General features: G+C 38.7%; 1 protein-coding gene across 1 annotated transcript in view; it reads right to left on the bottom strand.

Moving 5' to 3' along the window:
• pde8b (phosphodiesterase 8B) overlaps positions 1-19,930 on the bottom strand; it is a 46,979-nt gene extending 27,049 nt beyond the window's left edge. Inside the window, exons 1-3 of the mRNA XM_088010784.1 lie at positions 19,064-19,930; positions 15,013-16,871; positions 1,672-1,728 (exon numbers count right to left, since the gene is read on the bottom strand). Of these exons, the coding sequence (XP_087866910.1) occupies positions 1,672-1,728; positions 15,013-15,297 (342 nt within the window). The 5' untranslated portion in view covers positions 15,298-16,871; positions 19,064-19,930. The remainder of the gene's footprint in view (positions 1-1,671; positions 1,729-15,012; positions 16,872-19,063) is intronic.
• Between the last annotated feature and the right edge of the window lie 1,974 nt (positions 19,931-21,904).

Raw genomic sequence — 21,904 nt, 5'->3', positions numbered from 1 at the left:
ATAAAAAAATATATCTTTTAAGGACAAACTCAGGAACAAAACATGTTTATCTTTATCTTGCTTCAGCTGAATTTTTTTCCCATGCGTTTTCCCAGTTAGATTATGTTATGTAAAATTTTTTTAGCTTTACGTCATGTTTTGATGTTATACCATGATCAGAGCATGTCTGGAATGTTGCTTTGATTCTTTCATACATGTTTGAGAAATCTTTTCATCTACCATGTCGACTATTTAGCTGTACAAAACGTCTGGTTGGACCTCGATCCGATCAAAGCTTCTGGGCTTCTGCCTTACAGAGCAGAACCTTCCCTCACAGCTCCTTCAGACTAGCCAGCTTCAGCTAGCAAACATCTAGTGGAACGGCGCATGGCCTGATCTCATTATAAGAGCTACTTCTCAGTGAAATGCTGGTAAAAACTTTGCTAAAGAGTTAATAGAGGAGCCATGTTGTGATGCCTTCCTGGAGGTAGAGTTTCAGAAGGAGCAGGAGGTTTTAAAGAGACAGAGGCCCAATTTCAATACATTAAATATTAAAGTCAAAACTCTTTTAAGTCATATTTGACATATATAACTGAAGTTACTTCATTGTACTATAAAATGATACTATGAAAAACACATAATGCTGCCCCTTTAAGGCCGTAAAGCCACCATCAGTTATCCCAACAAACTGTGATTTGATTTGGTTGTTTTCCTCTCTGCGTTGAACTTAGTTTCTATTTACGGCTGAATTAAGAGTCAAGTGTTTAAAGGCTTTTGCATAATTTTATTACCTAGTTTTTTTCTCCCATATTACATTAGCAGAAGGACCTTACCTAAACCCAACTTAGTGCACAATTGGAAATGAGCAGTCTCTGTACCGAGACTGAACCGAAGAGGAAACTACACTGTGTACAGTGTAAACCTGCCACTGTAACAAATTTTACTGGATTATAAACTGTCCCAGAAACCATTGTGATAAACAATAAACAATATTGAAAATGGCATAATAATACAAGTTCACTCTCAGAGATCAATTCACTTAAATTTTGTTAAAAAAAACACTTTACACTGGAGCTAGAAGATATTTTAAATACAAAAAAACAAAAAACAAAGTACAGGCCTAAATAATATAGATTCTGAGGCAAGACTTGAAAACAAAGATTCACACATGCTTTCCATTCAATCTAACTGAATTTGACATTTTGTGTAAAAGAACAAAAATAACATTAAAAAAATCACCTATATATAAAAATAAACGCAGAAATTATGAAGACATACCAAATCAATAATTAAACAACATATTTCTAATTTTTCTTTCAAGTGACAAAACACAAACATGTTCAAGACGTAGAAATAATCTTGCAAGGCCTCCATATTAAATTACTCAAAGACAGTAACACACACACACACACACACACACGCGCACACACACACACACACACACACACACACACACACACACACACACACGCACACACACACACCCACGCACCCACACACACACACACACACACACACACACACACACACACATATTTAAAGAGTCATAAACCAAATCATTTGTAATGCGCAGATGAAATTGAGTGTGGTCTACTTTTATTTTTTTTGACTGAGCCTTGAATCTGTGGCCCTCAAACATGGATCCAAACTATATAAAAGTTAGTGTTTGCAGATGTTGCTACACGCTCTTACCTGTATCGGCTCCTTAGTCAGCCTCATAGGTCCCACACATTCTTCTGTGGCAGAAACCTGCAGAAGAAACAGAAACGATTATCAACAGAGAACAAACACAGACAACTCAAAACAGTGTCAGCATCTCTCACCATTTTACCATTGATGTCAAGAAGCATACTGGCATATTGCTTTTGTCTTGCTCAACCCGTCTGTTACTTCTAATGTGCTTCTCTGCTTGCTTTTGGTTTTAAGTCCACGCAGCAACAAATGCTGTCAGAAAGGAGACGTGCCGAGTTAAACTCTCCCCTCCTAATATTCCGTCTGAATCTGTAGCTGCAGCTTTTGAGGTTAAACTCGTCCAGGCTGCAGTCATGGGTATTTTTCACGGAGCTAGAGTGGTCGGCAGCCGTTCGCTGCAAACCTCTTTTAGAGGGTATTAGCTGCCTAGCCACAGACTGAACCCGCCGGGTTTACCGGCTTAATCCCACTGCGGGATCATCTCACACACCGTGCTTGCAGGTACGTGTGTGTGCGTGTGTGTGTGTGTGTGTCTTGTCTTCACGCACTTCTTCTAAACCACATGCGTCACTCAGGTGTGAATGCGCAACTCAGCTGCATGTGCATCTTTCCTAGCATATGCGTGCACAGACACGGTTAGTGTCACGCTCAGAGGGAATAAGAGGTGGGTTATGTCATGAAGAACTGCAGCTGACACAGCAGGAGCTCCGTGTGTCATGTTTTGGTATTAGCTTCTGTAAATCCACTTGTTTGTGAGCTGGCTGTCTCTTAAGCAGGGGTCTTAGACAGAAGATGCGCTCATACACCACAAAGGCCCGGGGAGACACATTCTGTCTCTGGGGCGAAGCAAATACTTTTTAGGAATAAGGAAGGTCAGGGTGTAAGGTGGTGGAGTTTGGCTTTGTGCACAAACTACTTAACTGTCATACAAATGGTGTAAGGAAGTTAGGAGGCGGTGACTCAACCGCCCACCATGACGCCGCTATCCGTCATCAGTAATTAGGCCTAAAAGGGATGTGTTTTTGCCCACATGAAATCTCAAGTACCCACTACAAATTTCTAACAGCATCATCAAACGACCAACTCTTTGAGAATCTCAAGAGTCTTAGTTTGAGTAGTCATCACTGCTTCAGATAGCAAAACTGGAAAGGAATATTGCTGATGTAGAAATAAAGTCCTCAAATATCGTACATACTCTAGTAAACAACTTTCCCATGCTTGACCACATCTGCCATGCTTGACCACATCTCCTGATCTATAATGGCATTGATTGCAAATGACGCCACTGTTGACTGAATGTTTGAACAAAGTGCAAACTAAATGGCGACATCTGAAGGGTGTGTGATGTTGGAAGATAAGAACGTCCTGGGGGATTTGTTGCAATACTCTTCGTTACAGAAGCACAGTGTGGTGCAACTTTAACAACAGTTGAAATGCAGAGGTCTCACGCTGAGTGGACAGAAAGCATCATTGGTTGAAAGGTAAGTGTTTTTACTGGCTATGTTATCTGGGCATACTTTCATTGGTTTGTTTTACTTGTACTGCTCCTTCACTACACAGGCTTACCACTCTTGTCAAATTAAAGAAGCCACTTTGTGCTGTTCTAAATTTATTAGTATGACAACATTTGTGATCAGTGCTGTATGTGACCTTGCCACAAGGTACAACCGATGTAGGACTCTCTTTTGGATTAAGAACTACTTAATCCTCAATGTCTTACGCTATGTTCACATAGGAGGGAAATGCAACTTATATCCCACTTTTTCACGGCAGACCTAATGGCCCAATTTTGATCTTTTCATCCTCAAAAAAGTTTGATTTGTGGTACTAAGTTGGATACATATCCAATTGATATTTATTTTCTTTTCAAAGGTTGCTTCTGCCTTTGAGAGTTGTCAGACAGGAAAATGGGTTATGAGAGAGGGGGAAGACATTCAGCAAAGGTCACTGGGCCGGGAATCGAACCTGTGGCAGCAGCATAGAGGACAGAGGCATCCATATATGGCTCACACACTTTACCCCTACGCCACTGCTGCACCCTAAATATCAGAGTATTTTTAAAGTGCTTGCTGTCAGAACGTTCATGACGCATTTTGCACAACTTTTATGTCATTGATGTGAGACATGCATGATAATTCTGTGCCAGAAGAAGTCTGACACGGTAAATCCAGATGTAAACAATGGCTACAAACTAGAATTGTGAAATTATGAAAGAAGTCTGTTTCACTGAAACGCATCACATCACAATCCCACCACTCTGACTACACATCCAAACAGACTTCTCTACATTAGTTGTTCCACAAAATGCCATTGCTACTAGTTGTGCTTCGTTTTTATCAGCTTCCTTCACGTTGTATTGAGCCAGAGTCACCATCGGCAACAGGGGTGAAGTCTGAAAAGATCTGAGGTCTACCACGGGAATCAATCACCAACAACGAGTTCATGTGCTACGGGATCAAGAGCGAGTAAAAATGACAGGCAGTGCATAGAGGCGGAGAGGACTGAACCACTGCTGAATGCGTCAAACGTGGACAAGCACAAACTCCAAATATATCAGTGTGGTTGGGGGTTGGCTTCACGGGAACTTGAGTAAGTAATTGTGTTTTCTTTAAGGACGACATTGCCAGATGTGACACAGAACAGGAAGGAGGGTAAGCAGAAGCCAGAACAGTTCTGTAAGCAAATCATGAGAACAAATCGGAGAGAAAACGCTCAGTAAACGTAACTCTGTGTCGGAAATGCAAAGGGAAGTCGTTATTTAGTTGGAGAGAATTTTACTGAAGTCTGGTGCAGGTGCAAAAGTAGATGTAGTGACAACACTGATGTGATGCAGGAGACTTAAGAAGACTGAATGTTTACACTTTGTATGGATTCAGACAGTGGGAAAAGAGTGAGGAAACAGGATGTTTTAAGGAAAAAGCAGAGCAATAAGACAAAAGGTTAATTTAATTTTAGAAGTCTGAAAAAGGTTACAGAAGACATGCTGAAAAAAATAATAGGTTAAAGAAGCAGGGGGAAAAACTCTTCTTAATTACTCTTAAAATGCATCTAAAACGTAAGTTCTACAACCTCAAATTGATTTTTTATAGTGATACAAATCATTAGGCAGAAACACAAAAATGATAAAGAATAATTCCTTTTGGTTTTGTCGATGTTTAGCTCTATTTTAGTTCATTTTCCTGGCATTTAAATCAACAACATTAAATAAGCATTTCTTTAAGTGCCCTCTAAAAAAAACAAATTTTTGCAAACTGGACATCATCACTGCCATGGAAACGGACCCTGAAAACATCAAATTACATCCAGACGCATCCTCACCTACACGCCTTCACATCGGGTTTGTGTCTTCAGGTCGTGAATGAAATGAAGACGCTGCTGTAAAACCTCAGCTACTAAAGGAAGATTCGGCCGTTGATATTTGTAGCTCAAATCTAAACAATCTGAGGCCTGAAATGTTATCGATTTGGACGCAGCATGAACGGAAGTGCCATCAAAATTCATTTTATATGTGTCATATAAGTTAATCTCGCTTCAACTATAAATGAGTAGTATAATATCCTTTATTTAAGAAAAGGATCTGAAACAACAAAATTATTTTGAAAATCAAAAAAAAGTTTGAAACTGAAAAAAATGTGAAGCTAAAAAAAAAATCTTCAATTTGAAAAACAAAACTGAAACTGGAAAAAAGCATGTGAAGTTGCAAAAAAATATGTTTTATAACTAAGGTTCCATACACAAAGAGAAGATCAGTCATGTCTTTAATTGGTAATTATTAAGTAATTTTCTCTTAGTAACAGGAGACCACAGACTGGGGCCCGTCTTGTCACTGGCCGGACTTTTAAGCAGAAGAGTTCTTTATTGTTCAGACAGGATTTGGTGTAATTTGGATCACAGTCCTTGCAATGAGGCTTCATCTTATCTGCAGATCACATGTCCTTCAATAGTCTGGATAGACTTGAGGTTGGCCTCGGTCTGTACACAGCTACACGTTTCAGTCTTATCTGCAGCGATTCCACGAAACCAGCAACATGCTCTCACTTATCATCTGATGCTCTGACATAGCTTTTCTTTGTCATGTGAGAAAACAGCTTTCTTCAAGAGTTACGATCGTGCTACGAGGAATGACCAGGAATGAAGTCCTTTTGTTTAGTTGCATTGTACTAAGTGGAGTATGAAAACAATTAAATTAAATTTCAAGGAAACATAAGAACTTCTCCAGAAATTAATGATGAAACAAAACCAGTTAAAGATATTTTAAAAAATCCTCAGTGGACCAAGTGAAGCAGCTTTGTCATCCATCACATTTTTTTTTTTTTTTTTTTTGTGGATGTCGCTTGTGCGTCAGATTTACGGGCGTACCAGAAACTGAAAGACAAAGGTTCCATATTTGGACTTTTGTATGTAAAACAAAACAAACAAACAAAAAGGCAAATAAATTCCTTAATTAAAAGCATTAAAATCTATGTAGTTAATTAATACGTTAAAGTCCCAGCCTTACCTGTATTTTACAAAAAAATATTTTTTAAAGGTACCAAGCTTGAGAAGCTCATGGTGTATTTAAGTGTGCTGTATTGGTGCATTTATCAGCTAAATTTGTAAGTCAGGACATTTATGTGTGGTAAAAAAAAAGAAACATTACAAATCAATTCAGCCTGTCTTTCTGTATCCGATCGGTATCGGCCGATTTTAAACCTCAGATATTTGTATCCGAAGTGGAACAAAGTGGATCAGTGCATCCCTGGCTTACAACAGCCCTACAGTCACTGCATGTCTTTTCCACAACGCCAATACATAATCCATGGATCATTTGACACAAAACACAGTTGGTTAATCAACAAGCAATTGTATTTATTTCTGGTTTAAGGTAGTTTTCCACCATTTTGTTCGGAACTGTTAATATGTTGGTGTAACGTTTTTGATTAGTTAGTGGCCAGTGATTATGACACTGCCTCTACAAAGAAAATTAGATGAAAAATTAATAATAATTTTTTAAAGCATAAACAAACTGTTGCACAAAGGTTTTCATCTTTAGCAAAAAGCTAATAGTAAATCAATACTCACAATGTGTGTATGGATGTGTATATAAACCACAACTCAATACTTTCCTAAATACAAAGACTTGAGGATCTGAGCTTTGCTTAATAGTATCTGATGGGGTATTATCATCAAGTCCAAATAGGTCAATGCACTCAATAATCCTTTCCTCTGGGAACAGAGCACTGCCGGTTCCAGATTGGTTTGAATGAAGCTGTTCCACCGGGCTTGGACAGGACCAGGAATACACTGCTGTTATTAAAGCTCAAGATGGTTTGCATTTACTCTGGAGAAACGAAACAGGTTTGGGAAATCTTGACACCCTTTGGTTCACGATATGCACGTCCTCCACATGTTTCTCATTAAGCCCGTGGCGGTCGCTAATTGATGCTAATCAAAATGATCTGGGGGGGTTAAACAACAGTGATGGACAGACAAAGGCTCCAACTCTCCAATCAGGTGCCATCGAACCAGAGCAGGAGAAAACAAAAAAACGAATGGGCGCAGCAGCATGATGTCATTCAAAGGGCCAGAGAAAAGCCTGAGTCAGGGGGCAATAATGTGGAAATTGTGACAGAACAGTGACATGTTAGTTTCATCCAGCTGTTACATACATGTAACTATACATGATTATGATCATTATATGAAATGATTGCGGTCAGCGCCAATAATTGTGGCCGGCGATTATGTAACAACTGTGACAGGCGTAATTACAACCAAACACTGCATCACTGTGTGTGGAGACATATCAGCCAAAAGTTCCCAAAAACTCTTTTTTTCTTTTCTCCACGCTAAAAACCCCCAAAAACATTCTGATCAAGTCAATATGGTATTTTTTTTAAAGAAAAGAAAAAAAAATAATTTAATTTAAAACAACAAAAACAGCAGATAATGTCACGCATATTACTGTATAGTAGTCTTCACTTCATAACCGTAAATAGAGCAGCATTAAAAACATATCAGTGATCACAATGCTTTATGTAAGCTTGTTTTATTATGAGCCGCAGATCTGAATCTACATTTGAAACTACATATATTAGTACTACATATTATACTACATACATATACTCCTAAAAAATATGCATAACCATTTTTTTCACTGTCTGACTAAATTAGGACAAACTTTTCCTGTTTGGGTTAAGCAGAATTACCAAAATTATTGCTATTTGCTAAATGCCAGAAGATATTTTTTATTAAGATTTTTGTTTTTCCTCCATTCAAATTCTGGAGTTCACATACATTTGGTTAGTACTTGCCTTTTAAACTGTATTACAATGCTTAAACATCTTGGGTTTTCTTCAATAAACCTCTCATGACAGGTTGCTGGAAATTTGGTCCATTTAACAATTTGTCCATTCAAGTTGTCATCGCCGCCATGACTTATCACGTGAATAAGTTTGTGTACGTGTGATTTTAATTGCATTTCTTATTTAATGGAAACACTGCAATTAGGAAATTGTGTCGTTGGTGTACATTTGTAATGGAAACACAGCTACTGACTATAGATTCTTGAAAATCGGAATGTGACCACTAAAACTTTTACGTTATTCGTGAAAACAAAAAATGGGGAGTGTACGTTTTTGCACTACAGCTGTGTTTCCATTGACCACATAATTACGCAAATTGGAATTACGAAAATAAGTCCACTTAATGGAAACATGTCAATTTTTGAAAAAAAAAAGAAAAAAGAAAAAATACTTAATGTTTTTCGACAAAATGTTTGGTGCTCAGATCAGGTGAGTTTATTCAGTCGTACTGAAATTGGTGTATTTTGCAAAACTGCAAAGAAAACGTTTTTTCCACATCAAATGTGACCAACAATCGGATGTTGCTACTGGTGGAAATGACAAAGAAGAAGACAGGAAGAAGAAGACAGGAAGTGGTAGGAGGATGTTTTTTTAACAGCATATCGTGTGAACAAACTCCTTCACATGTGATTTTAATTGCGTTTCTTATTTAATGGAAACACCTCACTTACAAAATTGTCTTTTTCTGACATTAGGGAATATTGACAAATCTTTGTGCACATTCGAAATGTGCACAAAGGCTGATCCGGTAAAGTCTCATCAAGTGAGCTGAATGTATTGCTGCTACAGCCCTACTGATCTTGAACTTTTGCACAGTTATGATGGTGAGAAGTTGCCAGTAACGCTCTGATCTGTGCATTGTAAGTCAGCGACTCTCCACAAAGCCCCCATGGTGTTGTCTCTAAACCAGCATCAGCTCTCCTACATGTGACTGTTCACACCCCCGCCGTACTCACCAGAGGGGTAAACAGATCACTTGTGCATGCAAAAATACACAAACACATATGTGCGCGCACACACACACGTACAGGAGCGTGATCAACACCATGGCGGATGATCAAGATCCTGCAGGGTGAGGCAGATGGTTTTAATAATAAATGGCATCATTGATCATCTCTTGGTGATGAAACTGGGCGAGAGCAAAGGAACAGCTGACAAACCAACACACTCCACACGCACACACACACACACTGATTGGACAATAAAAAAACTCTTGATCTATAAATGTATTAAAAGCCTTTAAATGCTTCTCGCCCAAAGACCGCTGGAGAGAGACACCAGCAAGGAGAAGCAGATATTACAGGATTATATGAGAAAATTATGCTACCATGATAAATCTTTTTCCTCACAGCCCAAACACTCACTGCAACCTTTAGCGTCTTCGGTATTTAAATTGCATCTGCCACAGGAAGACTATGCAAAAGACTAGCAATCTCACTGGCATAAAGTGTGAAACCAACACAATAATTATTACTTTCCAAACCGTCTTTTCCCTATTTTATCATTGTACAAGTCCGCCTGCCATCAAGTCCTGACAGATGATCTCTAAAAAAATCAAACTGTTCTGCCTCCTCTCATTCACCACCTCTGCTCAGACACAACCAATCAGGAGCCAGAAGGAGGGTCTTATTAACGCGCTACTCTAATCCGACCCGTTTTCAATATCTGACATTTTCCTATTTCCAATCCAGTAACCAGATTAAAGTTACTCATCCAAATCACTGTGCGTCACTACTTTTGCTATTTTGCTTAGTAAACATATATATTGTTACTTTCCTCTTGCATCATGAGGAGTGAAATAAAACCACTCAGAGACAAAACCGTAATGAACGCAGGGAGGAGAGCGATGCGCGTTTTGCAACTGGAAAGAAAGGCATTAGTTTGAGTTTGTCAGCTGAAGATGACATTATCAAAGTGCTGGCGACAAAGTGATACAGTTACACCATTGAAAAGAGGGAAGACAGAATAATAATAATAGTGATTTACTGTAGTATTTCTCTCATACTGCAGTTTAATGCAATCATGACGGAGCGCGAAAGCACCCTAGTGGACGATGGATCCACTGCCAATCTATAACAGAATAGGCTTAGTAGCCGATTGTATTTTTTATTTATTTTTACTATGAGGCTTTATAGTATGAAATCAATATATAACCACTGCAGAGAATCCTTTAGTACCGCTCTGGAGGTCTAATAATAGTCTTCCAACATATCAAACTTCAAAAATACTATATCATATTTGAAGAAACATTTTGAGTAGCAGCACGGTGCAGTCAAACAGGCTGTCAGTACATGAAGATCGGTGGATCACTCTTTTGTTTGATCGAATGAACAAACAGAATTTGCCACTAAAATTGTATCATCCCAGCTCCTCCATGAGATTCTGCTGGAGGAGCTTTACTTCACGGCGACCTCTGTGGGCGTCGTTGGACTCGGCGGACATTGTAGGAAGTGGCTCTTCCTCGAGTGTCTGAGAGACAACTCTAGTCATCCAAGTCACGGTGAAGTACACGCCGTAGGCAGCAGCTTAGAATAGCCTGAGTGAAAGTGTCCGGAGAAGAGCTAGCCGCAACACAATGCCCTCAGTGTTCTGCAATCGCTGCTGTAAAATGTCTATTTATGGACAACAAGCACAGTGTATCTTTATCAGAAGAATGAAAGTTTGGATCTGTAACATTTAGTTATGAACAACAGGTCAGTGTGATCTGACTGAATCCAGACATTCAGAGCTAAAGGAGGGAGAACATGGCAGGCAGAAGCCTTGGCAGAGATTTCACATTACTGTCAAATTTTGTCACTAAATGTAAATGACAACCCATAGGTAGTGTATGGCTGAAACCAAATAATGACACATTTTTGTGTTTTCTCTTTTTAAACCATAATAATGGCTGAAACTACCCAAATTACCCTGATCAAAAGCTTATGTAACCTACAGTTTGTTTCTGATAGAAAAATCAAGCCCACAACTAATTGACTACTTAAGTAGTTAAGTAGTAATCAATTTTTCTGGCAGTTAAACTATTAATCGGCTAAATCGGCTATTAATCGGCCACATTTTACAGATTTTTCATTCAAGTTTATTTTATACAATATTAGAAATACATTAAAAATCAAATAAAGCAATCCCTTTTTAACATATGAGTGATTAGTTAACAAAAGGTGCTTAATGGGAGATTTTTTTCCAATGAATCTGAACTTGACAAAATTAAAAATATACCATGTTTTGGGTCGAACATAAAGTTTTTTTTTTTTTTGATCATAAATGCTAAATTTATATGTTTTCAACAGTATTGGCTCAATTACTGCTCTGACTTTGATGTTATTCAGCAAAATGGCCTTTTGAGTCTGTGTAGTTAATGATTATTGCTAAATTAGTCGACAAATATTTTAATAATCTGATAGAAGAATCAGATTATTAAAATAATCTGATTATTATTTCACCACAGTTCACCATCTTTCGGGTCCTATCACACACGCTCATGCTCCACCTCCCTGACGGCGCGGGCGAGACGGGCCGGTGGTGCGCCCGGACCTCGGAGGGCCCCGGGATCCCACCTCAGCCGGCGCGCGCCGGCCCTCACTTTCATTGCGCCACGGGGTTTCAAAAACACCCTCTGACTCGCGTGCGTGTTAATCAGGGTTAAAATGATTAATATTAATCCAATTAATCGTTTTAACCCTGCCTACATCTGCCGGGGGTATGGATACATTTGAGCTTGACTGCAGTTCCTTATATTGTGTATTTCCTTCTTTAACAGCTTTAACAATGACCGCTTGAAGTTTTTTTTTTTTTTGTGGTAAGTGGATGAGATGCTTTAATTCCTTAAACATTAAAGCTGCAGTGGATATGATGGATGTCATGCTGGGTATTTTTCACATCAGCCAACCACTCGGCATTTTGTAATGTTCCCAAAAACTGCAGATGGTTCAACCAGGTGCTGACCAGGGACGTCAAAAATACTTATAGCAACTGGGTTTTATTATCACTATTATATTATTTAACTTTTATTGTCTTTTTTTTATTGCTTTTAGCTGAAGCGTAGCTGGAATGGTTTCTTCCTGGAAGACGTTCCCGGTCTCAGCTGGGTCAGAATGGGTTAACGTGCTCTGGGAGTCTGATGACTCGATCATCTGCTGCGTCGCTTCTTAACAAAACACAACAATATCCTCTAGGGTTTGATCATAAATATCAAGATGTTCACATGCCTCCTCATGAGAGGGATCACTGTGAAGCACACAGACCATATAATTTTATCACAGGATGTGATAAGGAAACCGGCCGAGTCTCAGTTGGATTTTAGGCCTTTTTACACCAGCATACAGACATTATCATGTTACTTTGTGTTAGTTGGTTTTTTTCTGGTTAGATAACCTTTATATAACAGTAGCCTTTAAGTAAATTTAACTTAACCTAATGGATTATAAAAGCTTCCTTTAAATATACAGGCAGGGCTTTGAATATAAAAACAGAACCAAATAAGTGTTAAACATCTGCCTCTTTATTTATTGGCACCCCCTCAAAATTGAAGTAAAATAATCTAATATTGAGATTGTGCAAACCTTTATTGTCTGTATATTTAATTTAGTGAAGGAAATAATTGTCTTTGTTTTTTTCTTTATAACGATTTATGTAAAATAAATTTAGCTGATAGATGTTTTGTAGTTTTCTTACTTCCAACATATTGGAAGCATTTATTCATTAGTAATCCTGGACTTCCTGCTTCCCGGTGGGAAAACATAGCTCTTTCTGTTACAAATGTGTGCAATATCAATGTGTGCGATATCAATATATCGCTGATATCGACAAAAACAAAACACAATTTTGCAATTGCAGCGTTCCCATTAAATAAGAAATGCAATTAAAGTCCCACATGAATAAGTCTGTGTACCTGAAAACATTTAACGACGGTTTTACCATTTCTCTGAGAAGTAGCCTCTATAATGAGCTCAGCTATTGCACACTTCCACCAGGTGTTTGCTAATTGCTGCTGGCTAGTCTGAAGGAGCTGAGTGGGGCAGTCACCAGGCAGAGCTGCTCTGTAATGCTGTAAAGGATTGGCTCAGGGAGTTTGGGTATTAATGTATGCCACAATTTTAAAATTACAGTCAGCTACTATCACATAAAATCCACATAAACTTTGTTGTTTAAATGTCATAAAATCTAAAAAAAAAAATAAATAAATAAAAAAAAGAAGCTATTTTCCACTAGAGAATTCACATGAATTCGCTTTCAGAAAAATCAGGTCAAATGCAGGAATGTCAGATTTTAACTGATCAAAATGCACCTTACTGGGCCACTTCCATAATTTTTCCCAAAGAACTTTTCTTTTCAGACTGAGTTCACGTCTCCACATTTAACAGTTTGAGCACAAGACATTCGTCTTTAAACAAAGATTTCTACATAAAAAGCAACATGTTCACACACATGTGAGCTGTAAAAGGAAAACACAGAATGATAGAAGTACAACGCAAACAAAGAGTGCAGTGGGTTAACTTCAGTCACTTTAAAAAGGAAGTCTGCAGGGCTTAAAACGTCTGTACTCAAACATTTAGCAGAGTGACAAAAGGAAATAACTTGCAGCAATTAGATGCAAAGTGACTGCCAGAATAGGAGCACTTACAGTCTGATATCAGCTGAATGATACAATGGAGAGCTGAGACGAGCATTAAATGACTCAATTCATGAAGCTCGGGTTAGACTTTAGCATTAAGGCCTAAGTGGTGCAAGTCGAGTGGGACTCTAGATTTCGGGGCGCCCCTCATGCCCACAAGCTGACTTCATTTTACTTTGAAAATCTGTAAGCCGCAACTTTTATCCCCTAAAATTTATCGAACCAACTCTGATTAATATTTTGTAATTTCTGTTAATAGGTATTTTTCACTTGCTAGTTACAAGAAAAGTAGAATGAGACCAAACAGAGAATTTGTAAATTTGTCAAACAGCAGTTTAGTTAGGGTCAAATAATGATGCAGAAAAGAAAAGAACAAAGATTTCCTCCACTTGCTCAGTCTGTTGTTCAGACACTAATACATGTATATAAAGAATAACTGAAAATGACTGCTAATTTTAATTATTTTCTTCCACGGTTCTTTCAATGTGAGAATCAAAACATATCAATACATTTGAAAATATGAATAAATTTGGTTACTGTGAGCAGCTTAGTGATACAAATCATACACTTCTTAATGTGACTGAAGTCCAGAAGATTATAATTTTTTTTATCAAGAGCAGTATTTGTTTGTGGAGCTATGATTGCTCCACAAGTCGCCTACTAATGTTACCTTAAAAAAGTAATATTGTCACTTTTATTATCACAATAGAACTATAAAATATCATGATAAAATTTTAAGCCCATATCACCCACCCCTGATGTGAATTATATAACAATATTCAAGCACACAACTGTTATTTAACAACCCATTGTAACTGCCATTCATGGGAGGTAGGGCACCAAAAGCAGCCCACAGACCAACATTTTATAAATCCGGCTCTGTACAAAGGGCCATTTCCACATGGTTTAAACTTTATTGTGGCTCCATACAATTCTTAATGGCTTTTTTGGGTAAAATAAACCAACTTATGGGTTAAACTGTCATCAGAACTTAAATCAGGGCTATAGGTGTTTGTGCATGAACCACCTGCTGGAGCGACGTGACAGAATGGATGTCTCAGACCTTTTAGCAAAACAGCCACTGTCACAAAACTTCAGCATCATCATTACACAGCAGCTCTCCCTGCTGACTGTGTGGATGCAGACCGACAGAGACAATGAATGAGCGGGAGCCTGAATGAACCCGTCAGATTCAGGAGAACACCCGCAGCATCGGGCCCTCCTGTGGAGGAGAAACCAAGACGAAAACACAAAGGCCTCCACCGAGTCTCTATTATCACCTCAACACGGAGGCGGCGACTGCGTTGTCTACGGTACAAAAAAAAAAAAAAAAAAAAAAAGGAAGAAAAAAAAAGACCGCGGATCCGTTCGGTATACCGGTACCGGTACCTTAACGCTGGCGTGGCTGGTCTGGGTCTCGGCCTCGATGCGGACGTGCCCCCCGCTGTTCTCCCTTCGCCCCCGGTGCGAGTTGTTGCGCGAGTGGCGGCTCTGGTAGGTGATGACGGAGGGGATGGTCTCGGCCGCGTCCGTCTTGATGAAGAGCCCGTGCAGCGTGGCGGCCGCCGTGCCCTGGGAGATGGTGGTGGTCTGGTGGGGGGAGTTGGATTCGTCCGAGTCCCGGCAGTAGATCACCCCGCTCTGAGAGACGTGGATGCTGGGAGCGCAGCCCATGCCCTCAGCCTCAGCCTCGGCGAGGTTCGCCTAGATCCCCGGTAGTGAACAGCGACTCTCGGGTGCCGCCTTCCCTCTGGTCCGCCGCCGCCGCCGCAGCAGCAGCTCTCCTCCGGGCATCGGCCGCGAGCCAGTACCGCTCTCTGCTCCGCTCCGATTGGGAACATTAAGGAGTGGAAACGCGTCCAGCTTCTCCTCAGCCTGCGTTAGTGCGGGGTCTTGGATGTGACTCTCATTTTTGGGGTGGTGGTGGGGGGACAAAATGTTTTAATAATAATAATGTACCCAAACCCCCCCGCCGGCGGCCTGAACCAGGAGCATCTAATGAACAAAACTAATAGCCTAAATGGGCTAAAACACCTGGCTGCTCTTCATCCTCTCATCCTCTGTGGCATGCTCCCATTTTTTTCAGCCTGGGTAGAGAAAGTGCTCTCAATGAAATCTTTTCTCTGCCTCTTCTTTAGTTCCTGTGCTTGCAGATCATTGGCCCTGGTCCATCTCCCTCTCTCCTCCCTCCGTCCATCAAACTAACATTATATCACTTCTATCTCTCCAGAATAGAGCAGAATCTCCCAGGAGGTCACGCACTGACTCCAGGGGTCATTTAAAGCCTGCCACCATGATGAATTAGAGGTAATGTTGTTACACTAAAGAAGGTCTTATGAAAATGCATTTACTTTGTAAAATCACATTATCTTTATTCTTGCTTTTTTTTGTTTTTTTAAAAAAAAGATTTATGTCTTGAATCTACCACATCTCCTATATGGGTCAAAAATAGAATTAGGCTAATAAATTAACTCTAACTAACTCAACTGACGGTAAACAACCAGAATGACTGCTTTCTCAAAACATACTCCTTCCTCATTTAAAGAGGCAGTATATAACTTTAAAAAAAAGTCACTGTGTCATGACTGTATGAGTCAGATAATCTGTGAAAATATAAATCTTTTCCATATTCTATCATTGCCATCTGAAGAAATACAGCGCTCCTGACTAAAACACAACCAATCAGAGCCAGGGGGAGGATCTTAGCGTTGTCAATCAACCTCTACTTTATTTCTTATGGAAGCCTTTCACTGCCATATTTTGTAGTAAAAAAAAATTCAGAACCGGCGTCTTGTTGAAGAGAACATTTTTATTCTAACAAGATGTGAAAATACGCTCTTCTGACAGATAACAAACTTGTTATAAAACGTGTTTTATTGTATAGTTTTCCTTCTCTATTTGTTCTCCTCTTTCCTGTACATTGTTTTTGAATTTTGAACCTGAATTAGCAGATATGGACAACAGATGTGTAGATACTTAAAATCTGGTTACAATCCAGCAGCTAGGAAAAAAAAATAACATGCTTCATGTTTTCGCCACACCTTTAGATTGGTAGTGAATGTTAAAGATGTTTTGAAATGACTGCTGTGTGGCTTCGGTCCAAAAATTCATTCATTCACTCGTTTGCAAATGGTGCCTGTTACACCACATTGAAAACAGAAATATGAACTTTCTATCAACCTCTACGCCACGGGAAATCGTCCACTTCGCCTTCGCTGTTTTTCCAACCCCTAGCTCTGGTCCTGTTTCTGTAACCAAACAGCAGGAGAAAGCTGAGGGCATGTGTCAAATTAAAACAAAGCATTAAAATTCATAGTGACTAGTTGCAGATCCTCTGTGGTATTCCACCCACTTCTGTTTCAAACTCCTACAGCTCCCTCTGAGGACAGTCAGTACGCAAAAAAACATAGAAGGAAGGAAAAAAACTCAAAGTGACAATTTATTGGGAGACACCCGTATGAGTCACATTCAAAATCATTTGATTGTTGCGTTGTTTTTTTGTTTTCATATTTAATCCACTAAAGGAAAACTAAATAACTGTTACATAAAGCACCAAAAACACTATAAATGTGTAGTTAGAATTGCAGATTAAATGTAGCTTCAGGCTAACTCTGGTATAATACATTAAATGGCAGAAATTATGTATTTACTTTACACAATTTCTGTTTAATTCAATGAAATTAATATGTTAACTACTATTAAGAACTGGAAAGGTGCTTAACATTCGATTTTTCTTCTGACCAGGTGCCGCATGAAGAGTTTTGGGTCAACTTTTATTTATCATAAATACAAAAAGTATGTCTTTTCTTGTTCAGTTTTGGCTTTATTACTGCTGTCTGTATGTTTTTCTTTCATCAAATGGTTTCTTTTGGAGTCTGTGTACTCCAGTTAACAGTGAATTGATAACTAAATTAGCTGATCTCAATAATCGATTCATCACGATTAATCGGAGTAATCGTTTCAGACCTATCTACACCAGTCCAAACGGTGCCAACAGCCTCTCTTTTCCCCAGATGCTGCAGAACTGTGAGACCAGAACTTATCATCACTGTCCATATTCAGTATTTATTGTAAATAAATCCTTTCTTTTTTGCGTCCTGTGTATGATTCTGCAACATGGGTCCATAAAATTCCTGGAAACTCAGCAACCAAAGGGAAGAAATCACTCTGGTTCACGTAAAGTCGTGTGTACACAGGATAAACTGGCACCTCACGTCACTCCGAACGCCATATTCTCAATGTGAGATATGGTGGTGGCAGCATCATGCTGTGGGGTGGTTTTCCTCAACAGGGCCAGAGAAGCTGCTTACAGTTGCAGCTCCGACTGCGTCACATCAAAATGTTCAACATGCAAAAATTACTTTAAAGTTTAAACGCAGCAAAAGATGGTTCTGTAAAAACTGTAGAGGAGTCTGAATACAAATGCATGCCACACTTTTCAGATTCTTATATAAATATTACATGGAATGTTATATAATCCATCAGTGTGATCTATCAGAAAATTAATTATATCTTTTAAATAAATAAATAAAGATCAGGAGAAAAAACCCACATCAAAAATAAAACCAGAACGTTTCGCGTCAGAGTGGTTCTGGATGGTGTCAGCAAAACTCCTAATTTCTACGACTTCATTCAGGTTGATTGCTTTAGCTGCAAAGTTATAGAAGAATTCAGATTTAATTCAGAGGCGACGCTGTGAGCAAACATCTCAAAACCTGGACATGTGAAAGAAATGGATTTACGCTTTATAGCAGGGTTTAATCAAAGTTATGGGAGATGTAAGGACGGTTTGCTGCTTGGACATAAAAATTCATCATTTTCCGTTGTCTAACTAATAGTTAAAGTTATTTGCCGTCATCCCATTATATATACATGTAGACACATAAAAATATTTAATAAATCCAATAATTTCCTAAACAAATGTAAACGACTTTTAAAAATAACAAAAACAAACAAACAAAAAAACAATTCGCCAGTCCCAAAATCAATGATGACAAATTGTACCTTCAAACAGTCAAAATGTTTGTTTCAACGACGTCTGCCAGTCTAACTTATCTAGTTATTTAAAACTAAAATCCCTATGTATTGGTCAATAGTATCAGAGTTTATTCTGTTAAGGTCGCCCCTTGCTGGTCGGCCTGTTAAGAGCAACCAGTGTTTAAAAACGACGATGCAACACATTTAACCCGCAAAGTTAGCAAAATTTGAATATCACGGGTATTTAGAAGAACAAAGCCGTTGTTCTTCTAAATTAATTCGAGTAAAACATATTTTACTGTTTCTCCTAATACATATTAATCCAAGAAAATAGTAGGAATATTTCACTTTTTATCGTTTTTTAAAGTAAATGTTGAAGATGAATGGCAGATACAGCCATAAGCAAAAGTAGGTAAGTTAAACACCAATATTAGAAAATGTGAGTTTGTGAGCTCCTTCCTACCTTCAGAGGTCCATTGAGGGACAGCTCCTCTGTGGACAGTCCACTCATGTCTCTGCGGCTCAGCTAGAAATCAAACGGAAGCAAATAATCCCGCAGCTCTTTCTGTCATAGAAAAGCGAAGAGCTGCTGAAGTCTTTACCAAGTCCTGTAAGTTTGTCGAACTTCGCCGTCCCTCTTGGTTCGGACGGCTTCGGGCGGACTCGGTGTCCGTGCGGCCCTAGTGTCCTCAGTGCACCGCAGCGTGGGAACACTCAGCCGCATGCACGAGCCACGTCCGGAGCAGCTGTGACTGTAACTTTGGAGAAATGCTCAGTGACCAGTTCAGCGATTTTGTCCGAGTGGAAAATGTGCAACATTTCACAAAAGGCTAGAGGTATCTCTGGAGGAACTACTGGGATCCGTAACTCAGGTGGGAGAGTCTAGGCTGGGGTGTCCCAAAGTCCCAGGGAGCCATTTCTGACCTCTGGACTGATTTTGTTTCAGCCCTCCAACTGCAGCTAAAGAATGAGACAAATTTCCCAACTAGTAAACGAATTTTGAAAGGACGTCCGCTGAAAGTCGAAAGCTTGATGTGGGTTGTCTGAAAGTTCACTCTGAACTTCACTCAGTGTCTGCGTTTCTATTACACATGCGCCAAATGTTGCCAATGTTGTGCTAATGTTTCCATTAAGTAAAAAACGCAATTAAAATCACACGTGAGCAAGTCTGTTCACCTTTTAAGTCATTAAAAAACATGCTATGATCCTCTACTTCCTGTTGTTTTCTTCTTCGTGGTTTGCGCCGGCGGCAACATGGTTGTTGATCATGTGACTCGTGTGACGCGACAGAAAGTGTTTCCATTACAATTTTCCAAAAATAAACATATTTCAAAACGCCCCCCCCCCCCAAAAAAAAAAATCACCTGTCAAAGAGGTAAAACTTTTTTTTAGCGAAAAAGGAGAGTTTGTTTGAAATGAAAATGGCAATTTCCAGTAAGCAAATTTATTTTTTAAAATATCAAATTGCTTAATTCCACGGGCAATGGAAAAACAGCTGGGAAAATGTCTTTGCAGTGATTTCATTCAATTGTTTTTAATACCCTTTAAAAATTTGTGGTGGTTACAGTTTTTTTTTTTTACAAAAACCCAAGGAGGAAACAGGTGATCGACGCAGACGGAGACTTTTGTTTTAAATTTGAGCAAAAGTATCTTTTAACTATGCGAGGCACTACTTGCCCTGTGACCCTGAATGGATGGACGGCTTATGTTGTAAAAAATAAATAAATCTCAATTTGTTTTTTTAATACATATATTGTGGAACAAGTTGAGAAAAGAAAGGATGTGAAAATTTACTGCATCAGTTAAAAAATTAGACAAATTTCCAAGCTAGCAAGCGAATGCTAGCTAAAGGTTTACACTTTACACTTTACACTTTAAAGTGTAAAGTGTAGTGTGAAGCTTTTTAAACTGACCTTTACATTTCGAAAACATTTTATCATGCATATAATAGTGCAATACGTTCTGTTTTTCCTCATTCTTTAACATTAAAACATTAAAAACGATAGTTGTATTTAATTTTTATGAAGAAGAATGATTGATTATCCTTTTTACATATATAGTATGTTTTTAATACAAATCTATATTGTATAGATAAAACTGAATAAAGTAAACATTTCATATTAGAACTGATTAAAAAAAATAAGACGTTTGGAAAAAATGGTAAAAGTTGGTGTGTTGCAGTTTCATGAGAAGTCCAACAGATGGCAGCCGAGGTCAGTTGGTCTCGCTTCAACCCCTGAAAACATTATTGTAACTTGACGGGTAAACACGTCCTGAAAGAGGGACAGCTTTAAATATAATCCTAAACTAATAAACAACATTTGCTCGGTTTTTGCCATGTAATGTCAAATAACGGAGACGGTGCTTTACTTCTGGACTTCACACACGTCATTCAAACATTTCAAAGTGAAGTGTAGACAGACAGGAAGGGGAGAAAAAAAACCTTTCCTGGGAGACAGAAGGAAGCAGAAGATGCTGAATGTGCTGCCATTCCGTTTATCCGGAAGCTGGATTTCAGTCTCTTCTGCTTTACCTGCAAGAATTGCTAGCTTAACGCCGCTATGACATAAGCAGGCCTTTGTTTTTCTAAATCTGCATTATCCATGCCTGAGCTGAATCCACACACACACACACACACACACAAATCAGAGGTTTATGAAATTGATGCATGAACGAGACTTTTTTTTAACCTCTGTGGTTTATTGTCCATGTTCGTGTTGAACCATAAGTTTTGTTGAAGCTGACCTTTCTTTCTTTTTTCTTAGAATTTTTCAAAAATTAAAATCTATTTATGAATTCTAGTTATGTATGAATACAATTTCTGCCCATTTTTATATGCAAAGCAAACAAAGAAACACAAGTTCAATCAGATTGACTGGAAAACATAAGAACAAATTTGAGCTCTTGCCCCTCAGTGAGAGTTAGTGCTGAACTTTGATTAGGCCTTTAAGAGCAAGCTTTACTCTGAGCTGCTCAAATAAAGTTTCTCTTTCAGGATTTATCTCCATCCAATGTCCCATTCATTTTGTCTCAGTTTCAGGAAAAGAATCCCCCACAGAATGATGCTGCCACCACCAAGTTTCACAATTTCACCCAGCACACATTGTTCCTCCTGTTTTCTATGAAAGAAGATGGAATGAGGAATCAAAAAAGTTAGGGATAAATAATAAAAGAGTAAAGTTATGAGAAATAAGTGATTGATTGATGAACAGTTGAGAGTAAGAGAAAGGTTTTTTAAATTTATTTATTAGATATTTAATAAATAGAACGTCAGAAAAGCCAATATTTTATGAACGACATTTGT

This window comes from Poecilia mexicana, unplaced genomic scaffold (genome assembly GCF_051168715.1).
Source record: "Poecilia mexicana isolate PSO_F unplaced genomic scaffold, ASM5116871v1 scaffold_12, whole genome shotgun sequence".
NCBI classification, from domain to species: Eukaryota; Metazoa; Chordata; class Actinopteri; order Cyprinodontiformes; family Poeciliidae; genus Poecilia; species Poecilia mexicana.
This window is presented reverse-complemented; position numbering and strand designations above follow the sequence as displayed.